Raw genomic sequence first — 22,822 nt, forward strand, 5'->3', positions numbered from 1 at the left:
GTCTACATGTGTTTTGTGGACTTGGAGAAGGCGTTCGACCGTGTCCCTCGGGGAGTCCTCTGGAGGGTGCTTCAGGAGTATGGGGTACCGAACCCCCTGATACGGGGTGTACAACCGGAGTCAGAGTTTGGTCCGCATATCCGGCAGTAAGTCGGACTCGTTCCCGGTGAAGGTTGGACTCCGCCAAGGCTGCCCTTTGTCGCCGATTCTGTTCATAACTTTTATGGACAGAATTTCTAGGCGTAGCCAAGGCGTAGAGGGGGTCCGGTTTGGTGGCCTCAGTATTGCATCTCTGCTTTTTGCTGATGATGTGGTTCTGTTGGCTTCATCAAACCGTGAGCTCCAACTCTCACTGGAGCAGTTCGCAGCCGAGTGTGAAGCGGCTGGGATGAGAATCAGCACCTCCAAATCTGAGACCATGGTCCTCAGTCGGAAAAGGGTGGCGTGCCCTCTCCGGGTCGGGGATGAGATCCTGCCCCAAGTGGAGGAGTTCAAGTATCTTGGGGTCTTGTTCACGAGTGAGGGAAGAATGGAACGGGAGATCGACAGGCGGATCGGTGCAGCGTCTGCAGTGATTCGGACTTTGTATCGGTCCGTTGTGGTAAAGAAGGAGCTAAGCCGAAAGGCGAAGCTCTCAATTTACCGGTCGATCTTCGTTCCTACCCTCACCTATGGTCATGAGCTGTGGGTCGTGACCGAAAGAACGAGATCCCGGATACAAGCGGCCGAAATGAGTTTCCTCCGCAGGGTGTCCGGGCTCTCCCTTAGAGAGAGGGTGAGAAGCTCGGTCATCCGGGAGGATCTCAGAGTAGAGCCGCTGCTCCTCCGCATTGAGAGGAGCCAGATGAGGTGGCTGGGGCATCTGATTTGGATGCCTCCCCGGTGAGGTGTTCCGGGCACGTCCCACCGGGAGGAGATCCCGGGGACGACCCAGGACACGCCGGAGAGACTACGTCCTTCGGCTGGCCTGGGGACGCCTCGGGATCCCTCCGGAAGTGCTGGATGAAGTGGCTGGGGAGAGGGAAGTCTGGGGGTCCCTGCTAAAGCTACTGCCCCCGCGACCCGACCCGGATAAGCGGTAGAAAATGGATGGATGGCATGCGCAACAGTACTCCTATGGTGTCTTAAAGGCCAGTACACAAAAAGCTCAAGGACTTACAGTGGGGCAAAAAAGTATTTAGTCAGCCACCAATTGTGCAAGTTCTCCCACTTAAAAAGATGAGAGAGGCCTGTAATTTTCATCATAGGTATACCTCACCTATGAGACACAAAATGAGGAAAATCCAGAAAATCACATTGTCTGATTTTTAAGAATTTAGTAGCAAATTATGGTGGAAACTAAGTATTTGGTCAACAACAAAGGTTTATCTCAGTACTTTGTTATATACTCTTTGTTGGCAATGACCGAGGTCTTCACGAGGTTTTCACACACTGTTGCTGGTGTTTTGGCCCATTCCTCCGTGGAGATCTCCTTCAGAGCAGTGATGTTTTGGGGCTGTCGCTGGGCAACACAGACTTTCAACTCCCCCCTAAGATTTTCTATAGGGTTGAGATCTGGAGACTGGCTAGGCCACTCCAAGACCTTGAAATGCTTCTTACGAAGCCACTCCTTTGTTGCCCGTGCAGTGTGTTTGGGATCATTGTCGTGCTGAAAGACCCAGCCATGTTTCATCTTCAATGCCCTTGCTGACTGAAGGAGTTTTTCACTCAAAATCTCACAATACATGGCCCCATTCATTCTTTCCTTTACACGGATCAGTCGTCCTGGTCCCGTTGCAGGAAAAACAGCCCCAAAGCATGCATGTTCTTTATGCAACTCAGCATTCTTTCTCCTCCGGACATGACAAGTTGAGTTTTTACCAAAAAGTTATATTTTGGTTTCATCTGACCATATGACATTCTCCCAATTCTCTTCTATATCATCCAAATGTTCTCGAGCAAACTTCATACGGGCCTGGACATGTACTGGCTTAAGCAGGGGGACACGCCTGGCACTGCAGGATTAGAGTCCCTGGCGGCGTAGTGTGTTACTGATGGTAGCCTTTGTTACTTTGGTCTGAGCGCGCTGCAGGTCATTCTCTTGGTCCCACCGTGTAGTTCTGGGATTTTTGCTCACCGTTCTTGTGATAATTTTTTTGTCCTGTTCGGCTGTTAGGTCAAGCAGAATGGAGGATCTGTATCCCTTTTATGCCGGAATAGTTTTACTGTGTCACAGCAGAGTTTTTAAGCTTCGGCTGTGGTTTCTTAGTATTATAATTGATGTTTATTGAGAGTTTCAATAGCACTCACCATACGTAAATTGAAACATTTACAGTTAATCCATATGATCGGTATCGGCAGTGATCGGCAGATCTCACTCATGGACTGGAATCGGAATCGGCAGCAAAAAACTGATCAGAGCACACCTTTAATTATACATAGTGTGCACAGCATCAAGACAATAGATAAAGCATTGTTGGAATGTCAATGCTAAATAATACAGCATAACAACGCTAAATACAAAATAATCACTAAACCATTATATCATTCATATACGGGATAAATACAAGTTCGGACAGGGCCAACACAACCACTCAAAAAGGCTTAACATCTGCCCCTGTTTGTATTTGTTCCCTCCTATATTTTTATGTGTAGGCCTTAACTGTACATTAGGCTAGATTGGTATGTATGCATTTTTGTTTCATGAAAGCTTGACTGTGGGTAGTGTGATGAGCAGTGGGCTTCTGGTCATGTTTGCTGTATTTCCACACTACCTCGGGATTTACCTGGTGTAGTTGCTTTTGTTTATTTAAGCTTGTTCGTCTGCAGGTCAAAAGAGTCTTCGTTTTACTAGTGCACACAATATTGCACGGAGGAAAAGACTACATGATTGCCATAGTAGCTGTTAGGGAAATCGAAACTAACAATGTAAATTACTGTTTTATTGTACGATACTTTTTTTTATTTTTTTATATCACACTATAGTATGTATCATGTCTATTGTACCTTCTGCCATCTAATGGAAGAGCATTTAACTACACTCTGGCATAGATTGATGCCCAAAAATTTATTTGTAATGAATAATCATTTTCAAACAAATTCAGTAAAATTAAAACATTTCCCGTGGCACCTCATTTGTCTCCGATGGCACAATAATGTGCCACGGCACTTTGTTTGGGACTCACTGATTTGTGGTATGTACAGCAACACAATATCGGAACATGCATATACTAATCTGTTGTTGTCCTTTTAAAAGAAAATGGAAACGACTGGAGTTAAAGTTCTGGAGACTGCCGAAGACATCCAAGAGCGCCGGCAACAAGTACTGGATCGCTACAGGCGCTTCAAAGATCTGTCTATTATGCGGCGTCAGAAGCTGGAAGACTCCTACCGTTTTCAGTTCTTCCGCCGCGATGCAGATGAGCTGGAGAAATGGATTCAGGAGAAGTTGCAAATTGCCTCTGATGAGAACTACAAGGACCCCTCTAACCTGCAGGTTCGCCTTTCTGTTTTTATGCAGATTAATTAATCTATTCCATCCTTATCACACGTTGGTGTTAAACACTAGGGGTTCCACATGTTAACCCAAAAAATTCCTTCATTATGTAGGTGAGCTAGAACAACAAAGAGTGCCTGGCATTTGTGATTTTTCCTGATATCAATTACCGTAGTTTCTCGTGTATAATACGCACCCATGTATAATAGGCACCCCCAAAGTTGACCCCAAAGTTCTGGAAAACCCTTCGACCCATGTATAATGCATTTTCACAATGCATGATTTTTGCTTCTATCCATATGATCAAAACATGAAATATCTGTATATTAAAAATTGTATTTATTTATTTATTTTTTTTAAATCTGAAGTTAAGCACTTTATTTGAACACGTAATACTTGTTTTATTTACTTGCTCTTATTTTGAAATACACAGCCCTACTTTTATTTAGTAAATTAGAAAATACACAGTTGTGCTCATATGTTTGATTACCCAGGCAGAATTTGTAAGATGGGTAGAATTCTTTAAAGAAAACATGAAGGACCAGGTAGACCACTTTTAACTTTTATTTTAATGCGATTCAAATTAAACGGTCAAGCATTTAAAAAAAGAATTATAATTAAACAAAACATAACCATAAATAAATTAATGATGGTTGTTGTTCAGTCATCAGTCATATTTAATAATAATTAAAAAAAACTATATTTCACAAATTCTGCCAGGGTATGTAAAGTTATGAGCACAACTGTACCTATATGGAGTCATACGTACCCTTGTCATATTGGAATGAAAGTGTACAACTTTTTCATAACCATTAGATGGCGGCATGCATTTCTAAAATGTGAAAGTTTTTCCATTACCCATGTATAATGTGCACTATTGACTTTTGACAATTTTTTGGGGGAAAAATGCGCATTATACACGACAAATTACGGTAACTTTTCTAACAATTCACAATTTCTACAACCCCAATTCCAATGAAGTTGGAATTTTGTGTTAAACATAAATAAAAACAGAATACAATGATTTGCAAATCATGTTCAACCTATATTTAATTGAATACACTACAAAGATGAGATGGTTAATGTTCAAACTGATAAACTTTATTATTCTTAGCAAATAATCATTACCTTAGAATTTTATGGCTGCAAAACATTCCAAAAAAGCTGGGACAGGGTCATGTTTTCCACGGTGTTACATTACCTTTTCTTTTAACAACATTCAATAAACGTTTGGGAACTGAGGTCTCTAATTGTTGAAGCTTTGTAGGTGGAATTCTTTCCCATTCTTGCTTGATGTACAGCTTCAGCTGTTCAACAGTCCGGGGTCTCCTTTATCGTATTTTACGCTTCATAATGCGCCACACATTTTCAATGGGAGACAGGTCTGAACTGCAGGCAGGCCAGTCTAGTACCCACACTCTTACGACGAAGCCACGCTTTTGTAACACGTGCAGAATGTGGTTTGGCATTGTCTTGCTGAATTAAGCAGGGGCGTCCATGAAAAAGATGTTGCTTGGATGGAAGCATATGTTTCTCCAAAACCTGTATGTACCTTTCAGCATTAATGGTGCCTTCACAGATGTGTAAGTTACACGTGCCATTGGCACTAACACAGCCCCATACCATCACAGATGCTGGCCTTTGAACTTTGCGTCCATAACAGTCCGCATGGTTCTTTTCCTATTTGGCCTCCGCGGAGGACACGACATCCACAATTTCCCAAAACAATTTGAAATGTAGACTCGTCAGGCCACAGAACACTTTTCCACTTTGCATCAGTTAATCTTAGATGAGCTAGGGCCCAGAGAAGCTGGTGGAGTTTCTGGGTGTTGTTGATAAATGGGTTTTGCGTTGCATAGTAGAGTTTCAAATTGCACTTACGGATGTAGCGCCAAACTGTATTTACTGACATTGGTTTTCTGAAGTGTTCCTGAGCCCATGTGGTGATATCCTTTACACATTGATGTCGGTTTTTAATGCAGTGCCGCCTGAGGGATCGAAGGTCACGGGCATTCAATGTCGGTTTTCGGCCTTGCCGCTTGCATGCAGTGATTTCTCCAGATTCTCTAAACCTTTTGATGATGATATGGACCGTCGATGATGAAATCCCTAAATTCCTTGCATTGAGGAACATTATTTGACTATTTTGTCACGTACTTGTTGACAAAGAGGTGAACCCCCATCTTTGCTTATGAATGACTGAGGAATTCAGGGAAGCTCCTTTTATACCCAATCATGGCACCCACCTATTCCCAATTAGCCTGTTCACCTGTGGGATGTTCCAAACAGGTGGATGATGAGATGAAGAAGAAGATCATCTTTTATTGTCATGAACATGCATGCATGCACACGAAATTGGTTCTCTGCATTTAACCCATCACAGTGAACACATACACATGTTAGTGGAACACACTGGAGCAGGGGGCAGCTGAAGCGCCCGGGGAGCATTTCGGGGTATCCATGTCTTGCTCAAGGACACCACAGCCGTGAGTCCGGGGGATGTTGGCGGATGGTTCGGTCGGGGTCTTGAAACTGGGTCCCCACGGTGGCAGGCGATGATCTTAACCATTGGGCCACGGCTGACTTGTGTTGGCAACTTATTCACTTGGAAGTCGGGACCGATGACCGATTCTGTGTTCGGAATCATTCATAGTCGCCTCGTCCCTCATCACGATGAAGGGATTTTTAACAATATGATTTGCTAACTTATGATTATTTGCTAAAAACAATAAAGTTTATGAGTTTGAACATTAAATATCTTGTCTTTGTAGTGTATTCAATTAAATATAGGTTCAGCATGATTTTCAAATCATTGGATTCTGTTTTTGTTTAACACAACGTCCCAACTTCATTGGAATTGGGGTTGTACAATTATTTATCATCTGTATATATTTTAGACTTTTAGACAGTTACTTTATTTTTATTGAGATGCTCATAGCCTAGCCCTTTTATTTTGCAAGGCCAACAGGTTCCCGAGCTTCCGGCCAATGGTTAAAAACCACTAGCAGCTACTGTGTGTTCTTTTTCAAGTAAGAAGAAACGTCATGTAACCGGAATTACTCTACTTTCAGCCCAACCACACCAAAACAAATAGAAAAATGTACATAAATGGAGTAGGGTATGAGGGTTGAACAATCCATCCATTCATTTTCTTCCGTAGGGTCGGGTTCTAGTGTCAAAAGCTTAAGCAGGGAAGCCCAGACTTCCCTCTCCCTAGCCACTTTGTCTAGCTCTTCTGGGGAATCCCACGGCGTTCGCAGGTCAACTGGGAGACATAGTCTTTCCAGCGTGTCCTGGGTCATCCTCAGGACCTCCTCCCAATGGAACATGCCCGGATCACCTCACCAGGGAGGCGTCCAGGGGGGCATCCTAAAAAGGAGCAGCAGCTCATCTCGGAGGCCCTCCTTGTAGAAATCTTTAAAAAGTCATGGAAAAATAATTGCTGAAAGGGGTATGAACTCTGATTATTTGACACAAAAGCACAATAGTCGAAAGATGTTGCGCAAAACTAGACCTAATCAGTACGCCCACATTAGTCACCATTATTTGACGAGTATTCTAGCCGGTGGTAACTCAGTGAACTATATTGTTGTATTAATGCAATCTTCTGTTCATCCAACCTTTTCTTAGGGTAAGCTGCAGAAACATCAAGCTTTTGAGGCTGAAGTTCAGGCGAATGCTGGCGCCATAATCAAACTGAACGAAACTGGAAACCTGATGATCAATGAAGGCCATTTTGCCTCGGAGACCATTAGAGTAAGACCTGATGATGGTTATTAAGATATTGTGGACATTGTCTGTGTCCACGATGGGCTGGACAGGTGGACTTGATGGTGTATGTGGGGTGGGGGCGGTGTTTAGAAATCCCACTGATTCCCTAAGTTTTTTTTTTTTAAACATGTTCTTTTAATACTTTAATCTTACGCAGTCCTACACGCCTTACCGGACACAACAGAGACCAATATTTTCAAGTATTAATATGGCTGAGTATCTAATGGTAGGTCTTGAGTTGATGTGAATACACTATTACTTTTGAATGCTGTGGAACTCTCATCTTTCAGTCATATTTGATGAAAATTTAGATAAAGCATTTTAAATAACCTATCCGTGCAGTTCCTATTTTGTGCAGCTTTCTTTGACAGCAGTGTTTAAATTATCCTCTCTGAACACCGGACTAGATCCGACTCGAGGAGCTGCGGCGCCTATGGGATCTTCTGCTGCTGAGAACCAAGGAGAAGGGAATGCATCTCCTGCAGGCCCAAAAGCTTGTCCAATACATCCGTGAGTGTGAAGATACCTTGGGCTGGATCAGTGATAAGGTACAATTTCATGAGTTGTCTTTATCAAGAGTGGTGGAGTGTGTGATTGAGACAGACCCTAGCAATGTTTTTTTTCTTGCTGTTGTGTTATTTTATAAGAGGATAATTCTTGTCTTGCTTTTCTATGCTCGACTGAGCAAACCTTGCAACCAATCCTACTTGTAGACCCTTTTTCTTATTGAGATTCATTTCCTAAATGTGTTTTGTGTGTGTGTGATTTCTCTGGATTGAAATATGTGCCAGCAGGAACTGAATTTAAATCATTTTGAATTAGAATTTCTACACTTGAATAATTGCATTCAAAAACTGAATTTGAAAAACAGAATTTGAATTGTTATTGTTTAATTTAAAGCATTGCATAAAAACTAAATCTGAGAAGTATAATTTAAAATTGAATTTATTAGTTTGGAACTGCAGTCCAATAAACTTGAAAGTGAATGTAAGAATTTATATATTTTAGATTTATTTTCACGTTCCATTTGTTCATATCAGATTCAGTTCGACAAATTCAATTCCAAATTATCTGTGACAGATATCCGGGGAGTGTAAGGAATGGCAATCACAGATCTCATCTTCGGACAATCAGCTACTTTGTTTTTTATCACGTGACATCGGTACTCTCCGGAAAGTCAAATCTTCTAACCAGCTACAGTATAACCTTTAAACCACCTTTCCTTAACCTTTGTGAAATTCATCATACGGTCAGAAATAGATAAAAAGGTGCTTCCTTTCGAACATAAGAGAGGACATATCACACCGACGTGACTAAGTGAAAGATGACTTAATGACTTCCCCCCCCCCCAACGTAACGTCATCCAGGCATTGAACTCCATGCTTTAGGCTTTACTGACACCTAGGGGTAGAAACACCACATCTCGATACAGACAGCACTGTTTCAAATGAATTTAGTGGGGTTGACATGAATGAATGTAGTCCAGCCCTTATGCATTTCTTGTCCATTTTGCTCTGGACATTTTTGGGATTTTGATGTTTTCCACCAAAAAGAAAACTGTTGAAGTCAAAGCTTAGAGGGCTGACATTTTGCCACACAGTTTTGAACATGTTACATTTTAAAACCATGGCGCAATTTCCAAGTTATTAGAAATAAAAGATAAGCAAAAAATGTAAAAAAATAAATAAAATCATGGTTTGCAAAAAAAGAATAGTTTCGTCTCTGGTTCCATTTGGTAGTTTAGGGGTGTAAATATACACCAAACACACCCGAATACTTGGATTCATTCAGTATTCATAGGAAAAGCATTATAACTCATCAGGTTTACAGTATATTGAAAAATGTTACTTATAATGGGAATCAATGGTGCCATAGAATGGGGTAATAGTGTATAGTCAATGTTTAGCTCCTTTTAGTACATAACAGTTCTGAGGACCGGGATTCAAATCCCGCCCTGCCTGTGTGGAGTTTGCATGTTCTCACCGTGCCTGTGTGGGTTTTCTCCGGGTACTCTGGTTTCCTCCCACATACCAAAAACATGCGTGAGGATAAGTGGGTGGATGGACTTTCAAGTTTATTGGACTTCAATTCCAAACTCCATCCATCCATTTTCTGAGCCGCTTCTCCTCACGCAGGTCGCGGGCGTGCTGGAGCCTATCCCAGCTGTCATCGGGCAGGAGGCGGGGTACACCCTGAACTGGTTGCCAGCCAATCGCAGGGCACATAGAAACAAACCAATTCCAAACTAAGAAATTCAATTTCAAATGATACTATTCAGATTCAGTTTTTAAATGCAATGTTTCAAATTAAACAATACAAATTCAAATTGGTTTTCAAATTCAGTTTTTGAATGCAATTATTCAAGTGTAGAAATTCAAATATAAATAATTCAAATTCAGTTCCTGCTGGCACATAGTTTAACCCATAGATTTCGTTTAACTTTTTTGATATATGAATACAATATGCAGTTTGTTGCATTTTGTTGCTCCACAGGAGGCTATAGCGACATCAGAAGAGCTAGGCCAGGACCTGGAACATGTGGAGCTTCTGCAGAAGAAGTTTGAGGAATTCCAGACAGACTTGGCAGCACACGAAGAACGAGTCAATGAAGTGAATCAGCTGGCAGCCAAGCTGAGACAAGAAGACCATCCTGAGGTTGAACTAATTGTTTCCAAGCAGGATGATGTAAATGCTGCCTGGCAGCGACTGAAGGGCCTTGCTCAGCAGAGACAAGGGAAGCTGTTTGGAGCTGCTGAGGTGCAGCGTTTTAACAGGTAAACAATGTCTGTGTAAGGTAAACAAGTGTCTGTGTAGGTTCATGTTTAATGCGTCATTTTCAAAATGGATTCCAATGTCTTTGGTGGTTATGATATTAGGCTCTAGGGCTTTTGAACCTTATGACTATGAACCTTTGTATTCGATTTTAACAGGGATGTAGATGAGACCATCAGTTGGATTAAGGAGAAGGAGCAACTTATGGCCTCTGATGACTTTGGACGTGATCTGGCCAGTGTACAGGCTCTCTTGCGTAAACATGAGGGTCTAGAGAGAGACTTGGCTGCGCTGGAAGATAAGGCAAGAATATAGATAGTTTATATAACTGAAACAAGATATTTACATACATTATATAATAAGACATGGTTTTTTTTGTCTCACTGGCTGACATGAAATCTTTCATTTTTGAGCACAGGATTACCAAAATTATTTCTACAGTCCCCTCCAAAGGTATTGGGACAGCAAGATCAAGTCCTTTGTTTCTGTTGTATACTGAAGACATTTGGGTTTCAGATCAAAAGATGACTATAAGACAAAAGTTCAGAATTCCAGCTTTTATTTCATGGTATTTACATCTAGATGTGTTCCAACAATTCAGGACTGAACACCTTTTGTTTAAAGCCACCCACCTTTTGAGTGAGCAAAAGCATTGGAATAGACATAAAATTTATTTGGTGGCATAACCCCTACTTGCAATAACTGCACTTCACCAGACTGTTGCATTCATTTGAAATGCTTTTCCAGAACTTTACTGCAGCCCCTTTCAGTTCTAGTTTGTTTCTGGGGGTTTCTCCCTTCAGTCTCCTCTTCAGGAGGTAAAATCCATGCCCTATTGGGTTATGGCCCGGTGATTGACTTGGCCAATCCAAGACATTTCAGTTTTTCCCTCTGATGAAATCCTTTGTTGTGTTGGCAGTGTGTTTTTGGTCATTGTCTGGTTGCCTGATGAAGCTTTTCTGATTAGTTTGGATGCATTTTGCTGTAAATTGCCAGACAAAATGATTTTGTACACTTCAGAATTCATTCTGCTGCCACCATCATGAGTCACATCATCAATAAAGACTAGTGAGCCCATTCCAGAAGCAGACATGCAAGCCAAAGCCATGACATTACCTCCATGCTTCACAGATGAGCTTGTGTGTTTTGGATCATAAGCAGATCCTTTCTGTCTCCATTATTTGGCCTTTCCATCACTTTGGTAGAGGTTAAGCTTGGTCTCATCAGTTCATAAAAGTGTATTCCAAAACCTTTGTGGCTCATCTCTGTACTTCTTTGCAAAATCCAATCTGGCATCCCAATTCTTTTTGCTGATGAGTGGTTTGCATCTTGTGGTATGGCCTGTATAATTATTGTCTCGAAGTCTTCTTCGAACAGTGGATTGTGATACTTTCACCCCTGCCCTGTGGAGTTTGGCAGTGATGTCACTGACTGTTGTCTTTGGGTGGTTCTTCACAGCTCTTACAATGTTTCTGTCATCAACTGCTGCCTTGGCCGACCTGTTCGATGTCTGTTGCACAGTACAGTACAGGAGTTTCTTTATTTTTCAGGACATTCCTAATCGTTATGACCTATGTTCGTGCAATAGCTCTGATCGATTTTCCCTCTTCTCTCAGCTTAAAAATGGTTTGCTTTTCTCCCATGGACAGCTTTCTGGTCTTCATGTTTGCTTAACAGCAAATTCAGTTTTTCACAGCTGAAACCCAAAGCCAAAAACAAGCACTATTTAATATTTAAGCAATCAATCCACAAGGCAACACCTGAGCAACTAGAAACACCCATCAGTGACATGCTCCAATAATTTTTCTCACTTGAAAAGTGGGTGGGTTCAAACAAAGGTGCTCTGTCCTGAATTGTTTAACACATCTATATGTAAATACCATGAAATAAAAGCTGGAATTCTGAACTTTTCTCTCAAATCTGTCTTTTGATCTGAAGCCAAAATGTCTTCAGTACACAACAAAAAAAAGGTACCGACCTTGCCGTTCCAATACTTGGGGAGGGGACGGTATTTGCTAAATGTCAGAACAATGAGAGGAAGTTTTCAGTCAATTTTTCATTATTTTCTTCAACGTATCTGGTACCATTGCTTTCAAACTGTATGACTTGAGTCAAACGTTTTGGATATCCTTCCACAAGCTTCTCACAATAGTTGACAGGGATTTTTGCCCATTCCTCCTAACAGAACAGGTGTAACTGAGCCAAGGTTTGTAGGTCGCCTTGCTCTCATGTATGCCTTTTTAGGTCTTCCCATAAATTCGAGATCAGGCAAAGCCCTGCTGGTCACTCTAAAACATTGACTTAATCCCTAAGCCACCAGTTTGGCAGTATGCTTCAGGTCATTTGGAAGACCCATTTGCGCCCAAGCTTTAACTTCTTGGCTGATGTCTTAAGATGTTGCTTCAGTATTTCTACATAATGTTCTTTCCTTGTGTTGCCATCTATTTTGTGACGTGCACCAGTCCCATCTGTGGCTCAACTACTCTACTACATGATCCTGCCACCCCTGTATTTCAAATTTGGGATTGTGTTCTCAGGCTTTCAAATTTCCCTTATTTTCCTCCAAGTGTAATGATGCTCATTATGGCCAAACAGTTCAATTTAGTTTCGTCAGACCACAAGACATGTCTTGAAAAATTAAGGCCCTTTTCCCTGTGTGCATTTGTAAACGAATATCTTTTTTATTTTGATTTTGGACTAATGGCTTCCTGGCAGAGTGGCCTTTCAGTCCATGTAAGTACAGCACTCGTTTCACTGTGGATAATGAGGCACTCTTATAAGCTTCAGCAAGCGTCTTCACAAGGTCGTTTGCTTTTGGTCTTGGGTTGATATGTACGTTTCTGGCCAAGGCACATTCATCTTTGGGATACAGAACCCATCTCCTTCCTGAGCGGTACAATGGCTGGACATTCCCATGGTGCTTTTACTGGAGTATAATTGTTTGAACAGATTAATCTGGCACCTTCTGCCATCTGGAAATTGAACTCAAGGATGAAACACACTTGTGGAAGTACACAATTCTCTTCTTGATAGCTTGGTTGATTTATTTGGACTTTCCCATGATGTTGCACAAATGAGCAGTTCGTTTCAGGTGTGCCTATTTCAAATCCATCTACAAGTGTGTCTCTAACTCAAATGTTGTCAGTAAACCTATTAGAAGCTTCCAAAGAAATTACATCTTCAAGGTTTTCCCAAACTGTTTAAAGGTGTAGTAATCTTATGTATGTAAACGTCTGACTTTAAAGAAAGTAACAAGACATTGCCTAAAAGAATCCTTCTCTCATTATTCTTGCATTTAGCAGATAGAAATATTTTTTCTTAATTCTAATTGACCTAAAACAGGAAAGATTTAGCCTTATTTCATGTCAGACAATGAGAAAATAAGCGTTTTTTTTATGTAATGTATGGAAATATCTGGATTGAGTTGTATATTAGAATAGAATATGTCAGACAACTGTTTGTGACATATTTCGTAATGTGTTCCATCAGGTCAACACACTAGGTGGTGTTGCAGAGCATCTGCAACAAACGCATCCACAAAATGCTTCCCAGATCCACCTAAAGAAAGATGAACTGGTCACAAATTGGGAGCGGATTCGAAGTCTGGCTGCTGAGCGTCATACACGTCTGAATGACGCATACCGGTATAATACCACGGCATTGCTGGAATTGTTTGAATTCATAGACAGCCATTGAAACTAATGTAAATCTTGAACAAGCATTCAGATTGCTATTGTGTAGAATTGTTATAGTCTCCGTGTGTGTGTATATATACACTGTAATAGGATTTTAGTTAAACGAATACAAATATGACATTTTTGGGGTGCCTTTCAGGGCACTCAGTCACCTTACAACACACATAAAAATTACAATTAGGAATCCCCAAAAAATAGAAGTAATAAAATGTGTAAAAGTCAGAAGGAGAATTTTTAGGTAGGACTTAAAACTGTATTCGCCACACTTGATATTAGCTGAAAGGTTGGGACAGCAAAGAGCATAACGAGTCTGGAAGTACAGTGCGGCGCATGGAGGAAGAAGAGTGGAAAGGACCAAAGTGATTGATGAGGGCAGAGAGATAAGCAGGGTTACGGAGAGACTTAAAGGTGAGGAGAAGGACGTTTTCAATTTGGGTGATGTGTTCTGGTGATGATGCAGGTGGAGGAGTACTGGACCAGTTGAAGTTTTTGTCAGTGTTTGAGCGGTTGACCAGCAAAGACAGAGTTGGAATCAGAGTTTTAAGTTTTGCAATTAAGTTTTTGCATATGTTGTTTCTCTCCTTAGATATTTATTTCAGATAGGTGTAATATTTTCCCTTTGAACCTAATTGAAGGAAAATATTTTAGGCGAATGTTCCATATAATCAAGTCACAGTTTTTAAGCATAATGCTAAAAAAGAAGGCTATTTCTGCTGATGAAAAGCATGAAATATAGGGAGGGATGCAACAGTAGTCACAATATTGTGATATTCCAAAATTAAAAGTGCCTGGATCTCTCAGTTGTCTTGTCTCGGCATACAATAATGAGCGGTTGTGCTTAAAATTTAGTTTTGCAACGGCTATGTGAAGCCCCGCTGTTTAGCCAGAATGCTAGTGTACTTCGCTTCCTCATTTGAGGGTAAACGCACCCGATTGGATGCGTAACAGGCGGCGATGTGGTTACATCACAAGAAATACACTGATTGGCTGACTGGCCGAAGTAACCGTGTGGGTATGTCACAAGAAATACACTGATTGGCTGATTGGTTCATGTAACTGAAAGGCTGCATTGGAAGGGATGCAGAAGCATTGCAACTTGCAAACAATCAGAATCACAATCATCTTTATTTGCCAAGTATGTCCAAGAAACAAAAGGAATTTGTCTCCGGTAATTGGAGCCGCTCTAGTACGACAACAGACAGTCAATTGACAGAGAACACTTTTGAAACATAAAGACATTGACAAAAAAACAGTCACTGAGCAATAAATGGATGCTAGTTATCTGGTAATGCCGGTAAATTTTTTTTTTTGACAATTGTGCAAAAGATGCAGAGTCCTCTAGCACTTAGAGCAGTTCTAATGACTAATATTACAATGGTCTGGTGCAGTGACCATTGCGCAAAGGGCGCTGAGACGTCAAGGAATGTTATGCGGTTTAAAGTGACTTTTAGTGCGATAATCTGGGACAATGTTGATTGTGCAAATGTTGCAGATACTGCTCAGTCAGTGTGCAAATGGGGCAGATGCTACTCTGGCATGAGTGGCCAGTATTGGTCAACACCAGATATGCAAATAGTGCACCGTGGCGAGACAACTACAGTGAGTTCACGAGTAATATATAATTGGCCCGACAGAAATGTGACAACAAACTCAAGTTGCAATGGAATTGTAGGTTAGGTGTTTAAGAAGTTGATTGCAAGAGGGAAGAAGGTGTTGGAATGTTTTCTGGTTTGCATTGATCGGTAGCGCCTACCTGAGGGAAGGAGCTGGAAGAGCTGGTGACCGGGATGTGGAGGTTCCGAGAGGATTTTGCACGCTCTTGTCTTAGTTCTGGCAGCGTGCAAGTCCTCAAGTGTGGGAAGGGGGGGTACTGACAATCCTTTCAGCAGAAGAAGAAGAATCACCACCTTTTATTGTCATGAACATGCATGCATGCATGCACGCGAAATTTGTTCTCTGCATTTAACCCATCACAGTGAACACATACACGCTAGTGGAACACACTGGAGCAGGGGGCAGCTGAAGCGCCCGGGGAGCATTTCGGGGTATCAGTGTCTTGCTCAAGGACACCACAGCCGTGAGTCCGGGGGATGTTGGCGGATGGTCCAGTCGGGGTCTTGAACCTAGGTCCCCCACAGTGGCAGGCGTTGATCTTAACCATTGGGCCACGGATTGGTGTTTTGCGACATCAAGAGAGTTAGCTGTTCGCTGTAGCTCATAGGTAGCTTGAGCGGCTGAAAAGACCATGCAACAAGCATTCCCCTTTCCCGAACAGCGGAAAACAGCAAGGTTGGGCAACAATGAGGACACTTGATTTGGGCTAGTAGCTGCTAGCATGATGACGGAAAAGCTTTGAGGTTCCCATAATTCATCATGACATGCAAATTTGAATTATTACTGTTAAACAAATGTATTATTAGGTTATTCCTTGTTAATAGTAAATGATTATTTATTCCTTATTAAAGTGTACACGCGTGCGTCGGCCGTCAATGTTCAACATGTTATGCATGTGACGTTATTTCAGTAGTTTTACTTTTGTTAAAAAGTCTTTCAGTCAGAAACCGAAAATTTACTTTTGGGTTATCTTCGGCTGAAACATTTCGACAGCCGAAATTTCGGTGCATCACTAGTATGATAATAATCTGATTGCAGAGTTAATAAATACTATTATCACATGACAATGCCCTGAAAATGTGAATACCTCTTGTTAGCAACTGAGAATGGGCAGAATCCCATGTAAGATGTGGCATCAGATATACAGTGCTGTGAAAAGGTATTGGCCCCCTTCTCAAATTCTTATATTGTTGTATAGTTTCACAACTTTGTTTAAAATCAACAAAAAAATGTAAATATCAGACAAGTATAATCCAAGTGAATTTAAAATAAAAACAGTATTCAACTAGAAGGTGCAATTCCCGGAGAAATTGCGTGTGAATGCTCCAATGCTGAATGCAATCATGCTCTTGAATGAGCTGAACATGTAGAAGTTGGAACGGTGGGAATTGGTTGAGAAATAAGGAAACTGTAGCTAAAAATGTATAATTTGTCTTATTGTGGCTAAAATGCGGGTATTTTAGTGTTCCACAGTACAGAGTTTGGGTAATGTGGGGAATGTGGAAAACATGTAGTAAGTGGAATGGTTTGAATTGGTGAAGTGTGGAAGCAGGGGGGAAGAAGGCAGAATAGAGTGGAATGGGGGGGAATGTGGGTGTTTTAACAGTGAAATGTGTGTGAAAAATGTGGAATGTGGGTAATATGTGAATGTGGGGAATGCGGGAATGGGTGTTGAAGAATTTCTGAATTAGCTGAATGTTTTAAAAATGAAAGAGAATGATGTGAAAGTATTTTGTTGAAAGTGTCATTGGGAATGAATGGGAATTATTTGGGTGTAAAATGTGGAATTGTGGGTAATGTGAAAATATTGCGGCTTTAATGAGTAATAGCACACGTCGAAGTTGGAATGGAGTGAATCGGATGTAAAATGGCGAAGGAGAAGCCCGTCAAAAAACGCGGCGGAATAATAAAAAGAAAAATAAAGGTAGAATAACGTGTGCATTCACACAATTACCTGGCCCTGTGTGGAGAAAGTAATTTACCACAACCCGTTAAATCATGAATCATTTGTGGCTAATCATTTTGGGTTAATTTTCACTGATCACACCCAAGCCTGATGACCTCCAGACTTGTTCAATCAAGAAATCACTTGAACAGAATCTGTCCCGACAAAATCAAGTTGGACAAAAGATCTAAAAAAGCTGCACCAAAATGATACAATCCAAAGAAATTCCAGAACAGTCGAGAAATCAAGTAAATGACATCTATCAGTCTGGAAAAGGTTACGGAAACCATTTCTAAAGCTTTAGGATTCCAGCGAACCACAGGGAGAGCCATTATCCTCAGATGGAGAAAACATGTAACAGTGGTGAACCTTCCCAGGAGAGGCTGGCCTACAAAGATTACCCCAAGAGAACAGCAATGGCTCAACCAGGAGCCCACGAAGGAACTCAGGACAACTTCTAAAGAACTGCAGGCTTCCCTTGCCTCAGTTAAAGTCAGTGTTCATGACACAACAAGGAAGAGACTGGGGAAAAAATGGCATCCTGGGCAGAATCCCATGGCAAAAACCACTGCTGAACAAAGAGAACATAAGGGCTCATCTTACTTTTACCAAAAACACATCCGAATGATTGCCAAAACTTTTCGGAGAATATTATATGGACTGACGAGATGAAAGTTTAGCTTTTTGGAAGGTGTGTGTCTTGTTACATCTGGTGTAAATGTCGCACAGCATTTTAGAAAAAGAGCGTCATCCCAACAGTCAAACATGGCGGTGTTAGTGTGATGGTCCTGGGCTGCTTAGCTCCTTCAGGACCTGGACAACTTGCTGTGATTGCTGGAACCATGAAGTCTGCTCTTTATCATAAAATCATGAAAGAGAATGTTCAGCAATCAGTTTGTGACCTCAAGCTAAAGCGCACTTGGGTTCTGCAGCAGGATAAAGATCCAAAATAAAACAGCAAATCAACTTCTGAATGAAAACAAAATGAAGGTTTTGGAGTTGCCTTGTCCAAGTCCAGACTTGAATCTGTTTGAAATGCAGTGGCATGACCTTGAAAAGGTTGTTCATGCTCGAAAACCCTCCATTTTTGCTGAATTCAAACAATTCTGCAAGGAAGAGTGGGCTAAATATCTTAACAGTGATGTGAAAGACTAATTGCCAGTTATAGAAAACACTTGATTTCAGTTGTTGCTGCTGAGGATGAATCAACCAGTTATTAGGTTTAGAGTGCTATTACTTTTTCACACAGGGCCAGGTAACTTTGAGTAAGTTTTTTTTTTTTTTTTTTTTTTTTTTTTTTTTTTTTTTCCCCCTTAAGAAATGAAATCACCATTTTAAAAACCACATTTGAATTTCACTTGGGTTATATTTGTAAATGGTAACAGTGCCCACAGTGCTTTACAAAGCCTCACATTCACCCATTCATACACCACTGGGCGGCCGCTCCCAGGCACACTGGGAGCAAATTAGGGTTCAGTGTCTTGCCCAAGGACACTTCGACATACAGACAGTCGGAGCCAGGATCCGAATTGGCGACTCTTCTGTCACTGGACAACCCGATCTACCAACTGAGCCACAGCCGCTCAGCCGCTATATTGATAGACTAATATCTACATTTGTTTGATGTTCTTAAATTTTAAAATGGGGAAACTTTGCAAAAATATAAGAATTTGAGAGGGGGGGAAAATACTTTTCTACCGCACTTTATCACTCTTCTTGATCTCTAGGTTACAACGTTTCACTGCAGACTTCAGAGATCTGACAAGCTGGGTAACAGAGATGAAGGCCCTGATTAATGCTGATGAACTTGCGAATGACGTAGCTGGAGCTGAGGCCCTGCTAGACCGCCATCAGGAGCATAAAGTAAATTCCCTTGTCATACATTTGCTTTGAAATGTGACCATGTTTTCTGTTGGCTTGTAACAGTCAATTTCAATGTGCGCAAATGAAATTTCCTTTTCACAGGGAGAGATTGATGCCCATGAAGATAGTTTTAAAGGCACTGATGAAGCTGGTCAGACTTTGTTTAATACAGGACATTATGCCTTTGAGGAAGTTAAGGAAAAGGTAAGACTGTCTCAACACACCAAGTGAGATATTATGTACATATATAGTTTTGTTATCATTGTCACTGTCCCGTGTAATACCTGGACCCTGTCCTTCAAATAGATTTGTATCCAACTGGGAATACATTAAGTTCATAGTATTTTCTCGGTTGCTGCAGAGTTTTCTTTGTTCACAGACATAATGTCTGGAACACATTATTTTGTTTGTAACAGCAAGTGAAATCTCAACATGGACCATAACTATATTTCCTTAATTTTTTTGTTACCGTGATAAATGGAGGGGGCATTGGTAGTGTAATGGTTCATGCAGCAGGCATGGGCGCAATTTCCAGTCATCGTGCTAACTTCAATAACCCCATGATTAGCAAGTAATCCACGTTATAGTCCCCCTATTGTCCTAAATTAGCAGGATTAGGCTCAAGATTTCCCATACAGGAAATGGATGGTTAAATTGTTAAAGATATCTCCTTCCAAGTTCGGCAAATTCATGGCAGTTATTGGTGTAGTGTGAAACTTATTCACCAACTCTAATTATTGGTGGATCAATTAAAAAAACAAATATTGGAACTTTTGATGTTTAATGCATGTTATTGTGCATCTATATATTTCGAGAATGTTTGTTTACATGGCATACGTACATACTCTGACTGGTATTTTTTGCGTAGTGCTTTGAATAAGTAGGACATTTAAGTTGGTCTAAGGTAAAACTTGGGGGGCCGAAAAATCAAGCTTCACTTATTTTAGTTGTGTGGAACTGTCTTAGTCTCCTTCGACGTTAATGAGTATCACTAATGTGACATAGTTCTTTCCTTAAATATCTTTTATGGAAAAGTAATGTCTATACTTAAAAGTAAAGACTGTTTTAGCTGTATACAGTGGGTACGGAAAGTATTCAGATCCCCTTAAATTTTTCACTGTTATATTTCAGCCCTTGATAAAATCATTTAAATTCATTTTTTTTCCTCATTAATGTACACACAGCCCCTCGTATTGACAGAAAAAAAACTGAATTGTTGAGTCATCGTGTCTGAACGTTTGTGCACCGATGCTTGCTTTCGTTTGTCAGAAACATCCGCCCAACTCTACATTACTATTGTATGGTTTTCTTGGTAAATAAAGTAGGCAGGAATTGGTGAACATGTCACATTTGCACTCTTGCAAGAGTGAAAAGACTTAAAAATGGCTAATCCCATAAGACAGTAGAGGAAATGTTTTAAAAGTATTTTTTAGAATGAATACTTAGTAGATTTAAGTAAACAGCACTTGATAAAGAAGATTTAGAAATAGCAGTTTTTACTTCTTTGGTTTAGTTCTCCTTTTATTCTGCTAGGATAAAGGCCACCCCCCCCCATGACCCTAAACAGGATATGTGTTCTGAGATGTGTGTTTCAAATGAAATTAAATTGTATTTTAATCAAAGTAAGAGATGTATTCTAAATATCAAAAAACATATTCCACTCTGTAAATGTGTGCAGCTGGTCCTCCTTACTGAAGAAAAGGAGTCTCTGTTGGAGTTGTGGGAGCTTCGCAGGCAGCAGTATGAGCAGTGTATGGACCTACAGCTCTTCTACAGGGATACAGAGCAAGTAGACAACTGGATGAGCAAACAAGAGGTAACCTGACTGCTCAATCCAACAATTCCTTCGTGTGCTCGTTTTATCATATTTGGTTTCCTGGCTTGTGGCACAAATCGGGTCCTTTTCACATAAGATGATTTGAGTTGCCAATTTTAGATCTTGGGGCTTGGATAAAATGCAGCCCTATGGGGGGCACAAGCCAGTGCAAACTGTAGGCTGGTCCCAAGCCCGGATAAATGCAGAGGGTTGCGTCATTAAGGGGATCCAGCTTAAAATTTTGCCAAACAAATATGAGCGTTTATCCAAGAATTCAATACCGGATCAGTCGTGGACTACGTCCGCCACCAGCACCATTAACCTACAGGACGCCGGAGGAGATTTAGCTACTCTGGGTCAAAGACGAAGGAGAGGTGGAAAGCGGGTTCTTCGGCAGAAAGAAAAGAGGAAAGTGCCGTCTGGAACTGAATGGTGGGGACTTTGAATGTTGTGACTATGGCAAGAAAAGCTAAGGAGTTGGTTGACATGATGATTAGGAGAAAGGCTGATATATTGTGTGTTCAGGAGAGCAGGTGGAAAGGCAGTAAGACTAGAAGTTTAGGGGCAAGGTTCAAATTATTTTACCATGGTGTAGATGGGAAGATAAATTGAATAGGGGTTATTTTAAAGGAAGAATTAGCTAAGAATGTCTTTGGGATGAAAGGATTATCAGATCGCGTGATGAGACTGAAACTTTAAATTGAGGGTGTTATGTATAATGTGATTAGTGGCTATGCCCCACAGGTAGGATGTGACCTAGCGGTGAAAGAGAAATTCTGGAAGTAGCTGGACGAAGTAGTTCTGAGAATCCCAGACAGAGAGAGTTGTGATTGGTGCAGATTTTAATAGACATGTTGGTGAAGGAAACAGGGGTGATGAAGAAGTGATTGGTAAGTTCGGCATCCAGGAAAGGAATCTGGAGGGACAGATGGTGGTAGACTTTGCAAAAAGGATGGAAATGAGTGTAGTAAACACTTTGTTCCAGAAGAGGCAGGAGCATAGGGTGACCTACAAGAGCGGAGGTAGAAGCACGCAGGTGAATTACATCTTGTGCAGACGATGTAATCTGAAGGAGGTTACTGACTGTAAATTAGTGCTAGGGGGGAGTATGGCTAGACCGCATAGGATGGTGTGTAAGATGACTCTGGTGGTAGGGAGGAAGATTAAAAAAAAAGGTAGATCAGCGAAACATGATGTGGAACCTGAGAAAGGAAGAGTGGTGTGCGGCTCTTCGGGAAGAGGTGAGACAGGCTCTCGGTGGACAGGAAGAGCTCCCAGAAGACTGGACCACTACAGTCAAGGTAATCAGAGAAACATAGTACTTGGTACTTGGTCTATCTTCTGGTAGGGAAATGGAGAAGGAGACTTGGTGGTGGAACCTCAAATTACAGGGACTCATACAAAGAAAGGGGTTATCTAAGAAGTAGTGGGACACTGAGAGGACTGAGGAGAGGAAAGGAATACATGGAGATGCGACGTAGGATGAAGGTAGAGGTGGCAAAGGCCAAACGAGGCATATGATGACATGAATGCCAGTTTGGACAGATTAGGGTGATTAAGGATAGAGATGGAAATGTGTTGACTGGTGCCAGTAGTGTGCTGATAGATAGAAAGAATACTTTGAGTTGATGAATGAGGAAAATCAGAGAGAAAGAAGAGTAGAAGAGGCAAGTGTGGTGGACCAGGAAGTACAAATGATCAGTCAGGGGGAAGTTACGTACTAAAGACGATGAAAAATGGAAAGGCGGTTGGTTCTGATGACATTCTTTTGGAGGTGTGGAAGCATCTAGGAGAGGTGGGTGTGGAATGTTTGACCAGCTTGTTCAACAGAAACCTAGCGGTTTAGAAGATGCCTGAGGAATGGAGGAAAA

General features: G+C 41.2%; 1 protein-coding gene across 4 annotated transcripts in view; it reads left to right on the forward strand.

The window, feature by feature from the left end:
• The window catches only part of sptan1 (spectrin alpha, non-erythrocytic 1), a 123,093-nt gene that overhangs the window by 11,481 nt on the left and 88,790 nt on the right, over positions 1-22,822 (forward strand). For all 4 annotated transcript variants that reach the window (XM_061698168.1, XM_061698169.1, XM_061698170.1 and 1 more), the window contains exons 2-10: positions 3,236-3,475; positions 7,106-7,231; positions 7,654-7,794; positions 9,740-10,020; positions 10,177-10,321; positions 13,508-13,662; positions 19,000-19,135; positions 19,238-19,339; positions 20,814-20,951. In XM_061698168.1, coding sequence (XP_061554152.1) covers positions 3,239-3,475; positions 7,106-7,231; positions 7,654-7,794; positions 9,740-10,020; positions 10,177-10,321; positions 13,508-13,662; positions 19,000-19,135; positions 19,238-19,339; positions 20,814-20,951 — 1,461 coding nt within the window. In that variant the 5' untranslated portion in view covers positions 3,236-3,238. The remainder of the gene's footprint in view (positions 1-3,235; positions 3,476-7,105; positions 7,232-7,653; positions 7,795-9,739; positions 10,021-10,176; positions 10,322-13,507; positions 13,663-18,999; positions 19,136-19,237; positions 19,340-20,813; positions 20,952-22,822) is intronic.

The sequence above is a fragment of the Phycodurus eques genome, chromosome 15 (assembly GCF_024500275.1).
Source record: "Phycodurus eques isolate BA_2022a chromosome 15, UOR_Pequ_1.1, whole genome shotgun sequence".
Taxonomy (NCBI): Eukaryota; Metazoa; Chordata; class Actinopteri; order Syngnathiformes; family Syngnathidae; genus Phycodurus; species Phycodurus eques.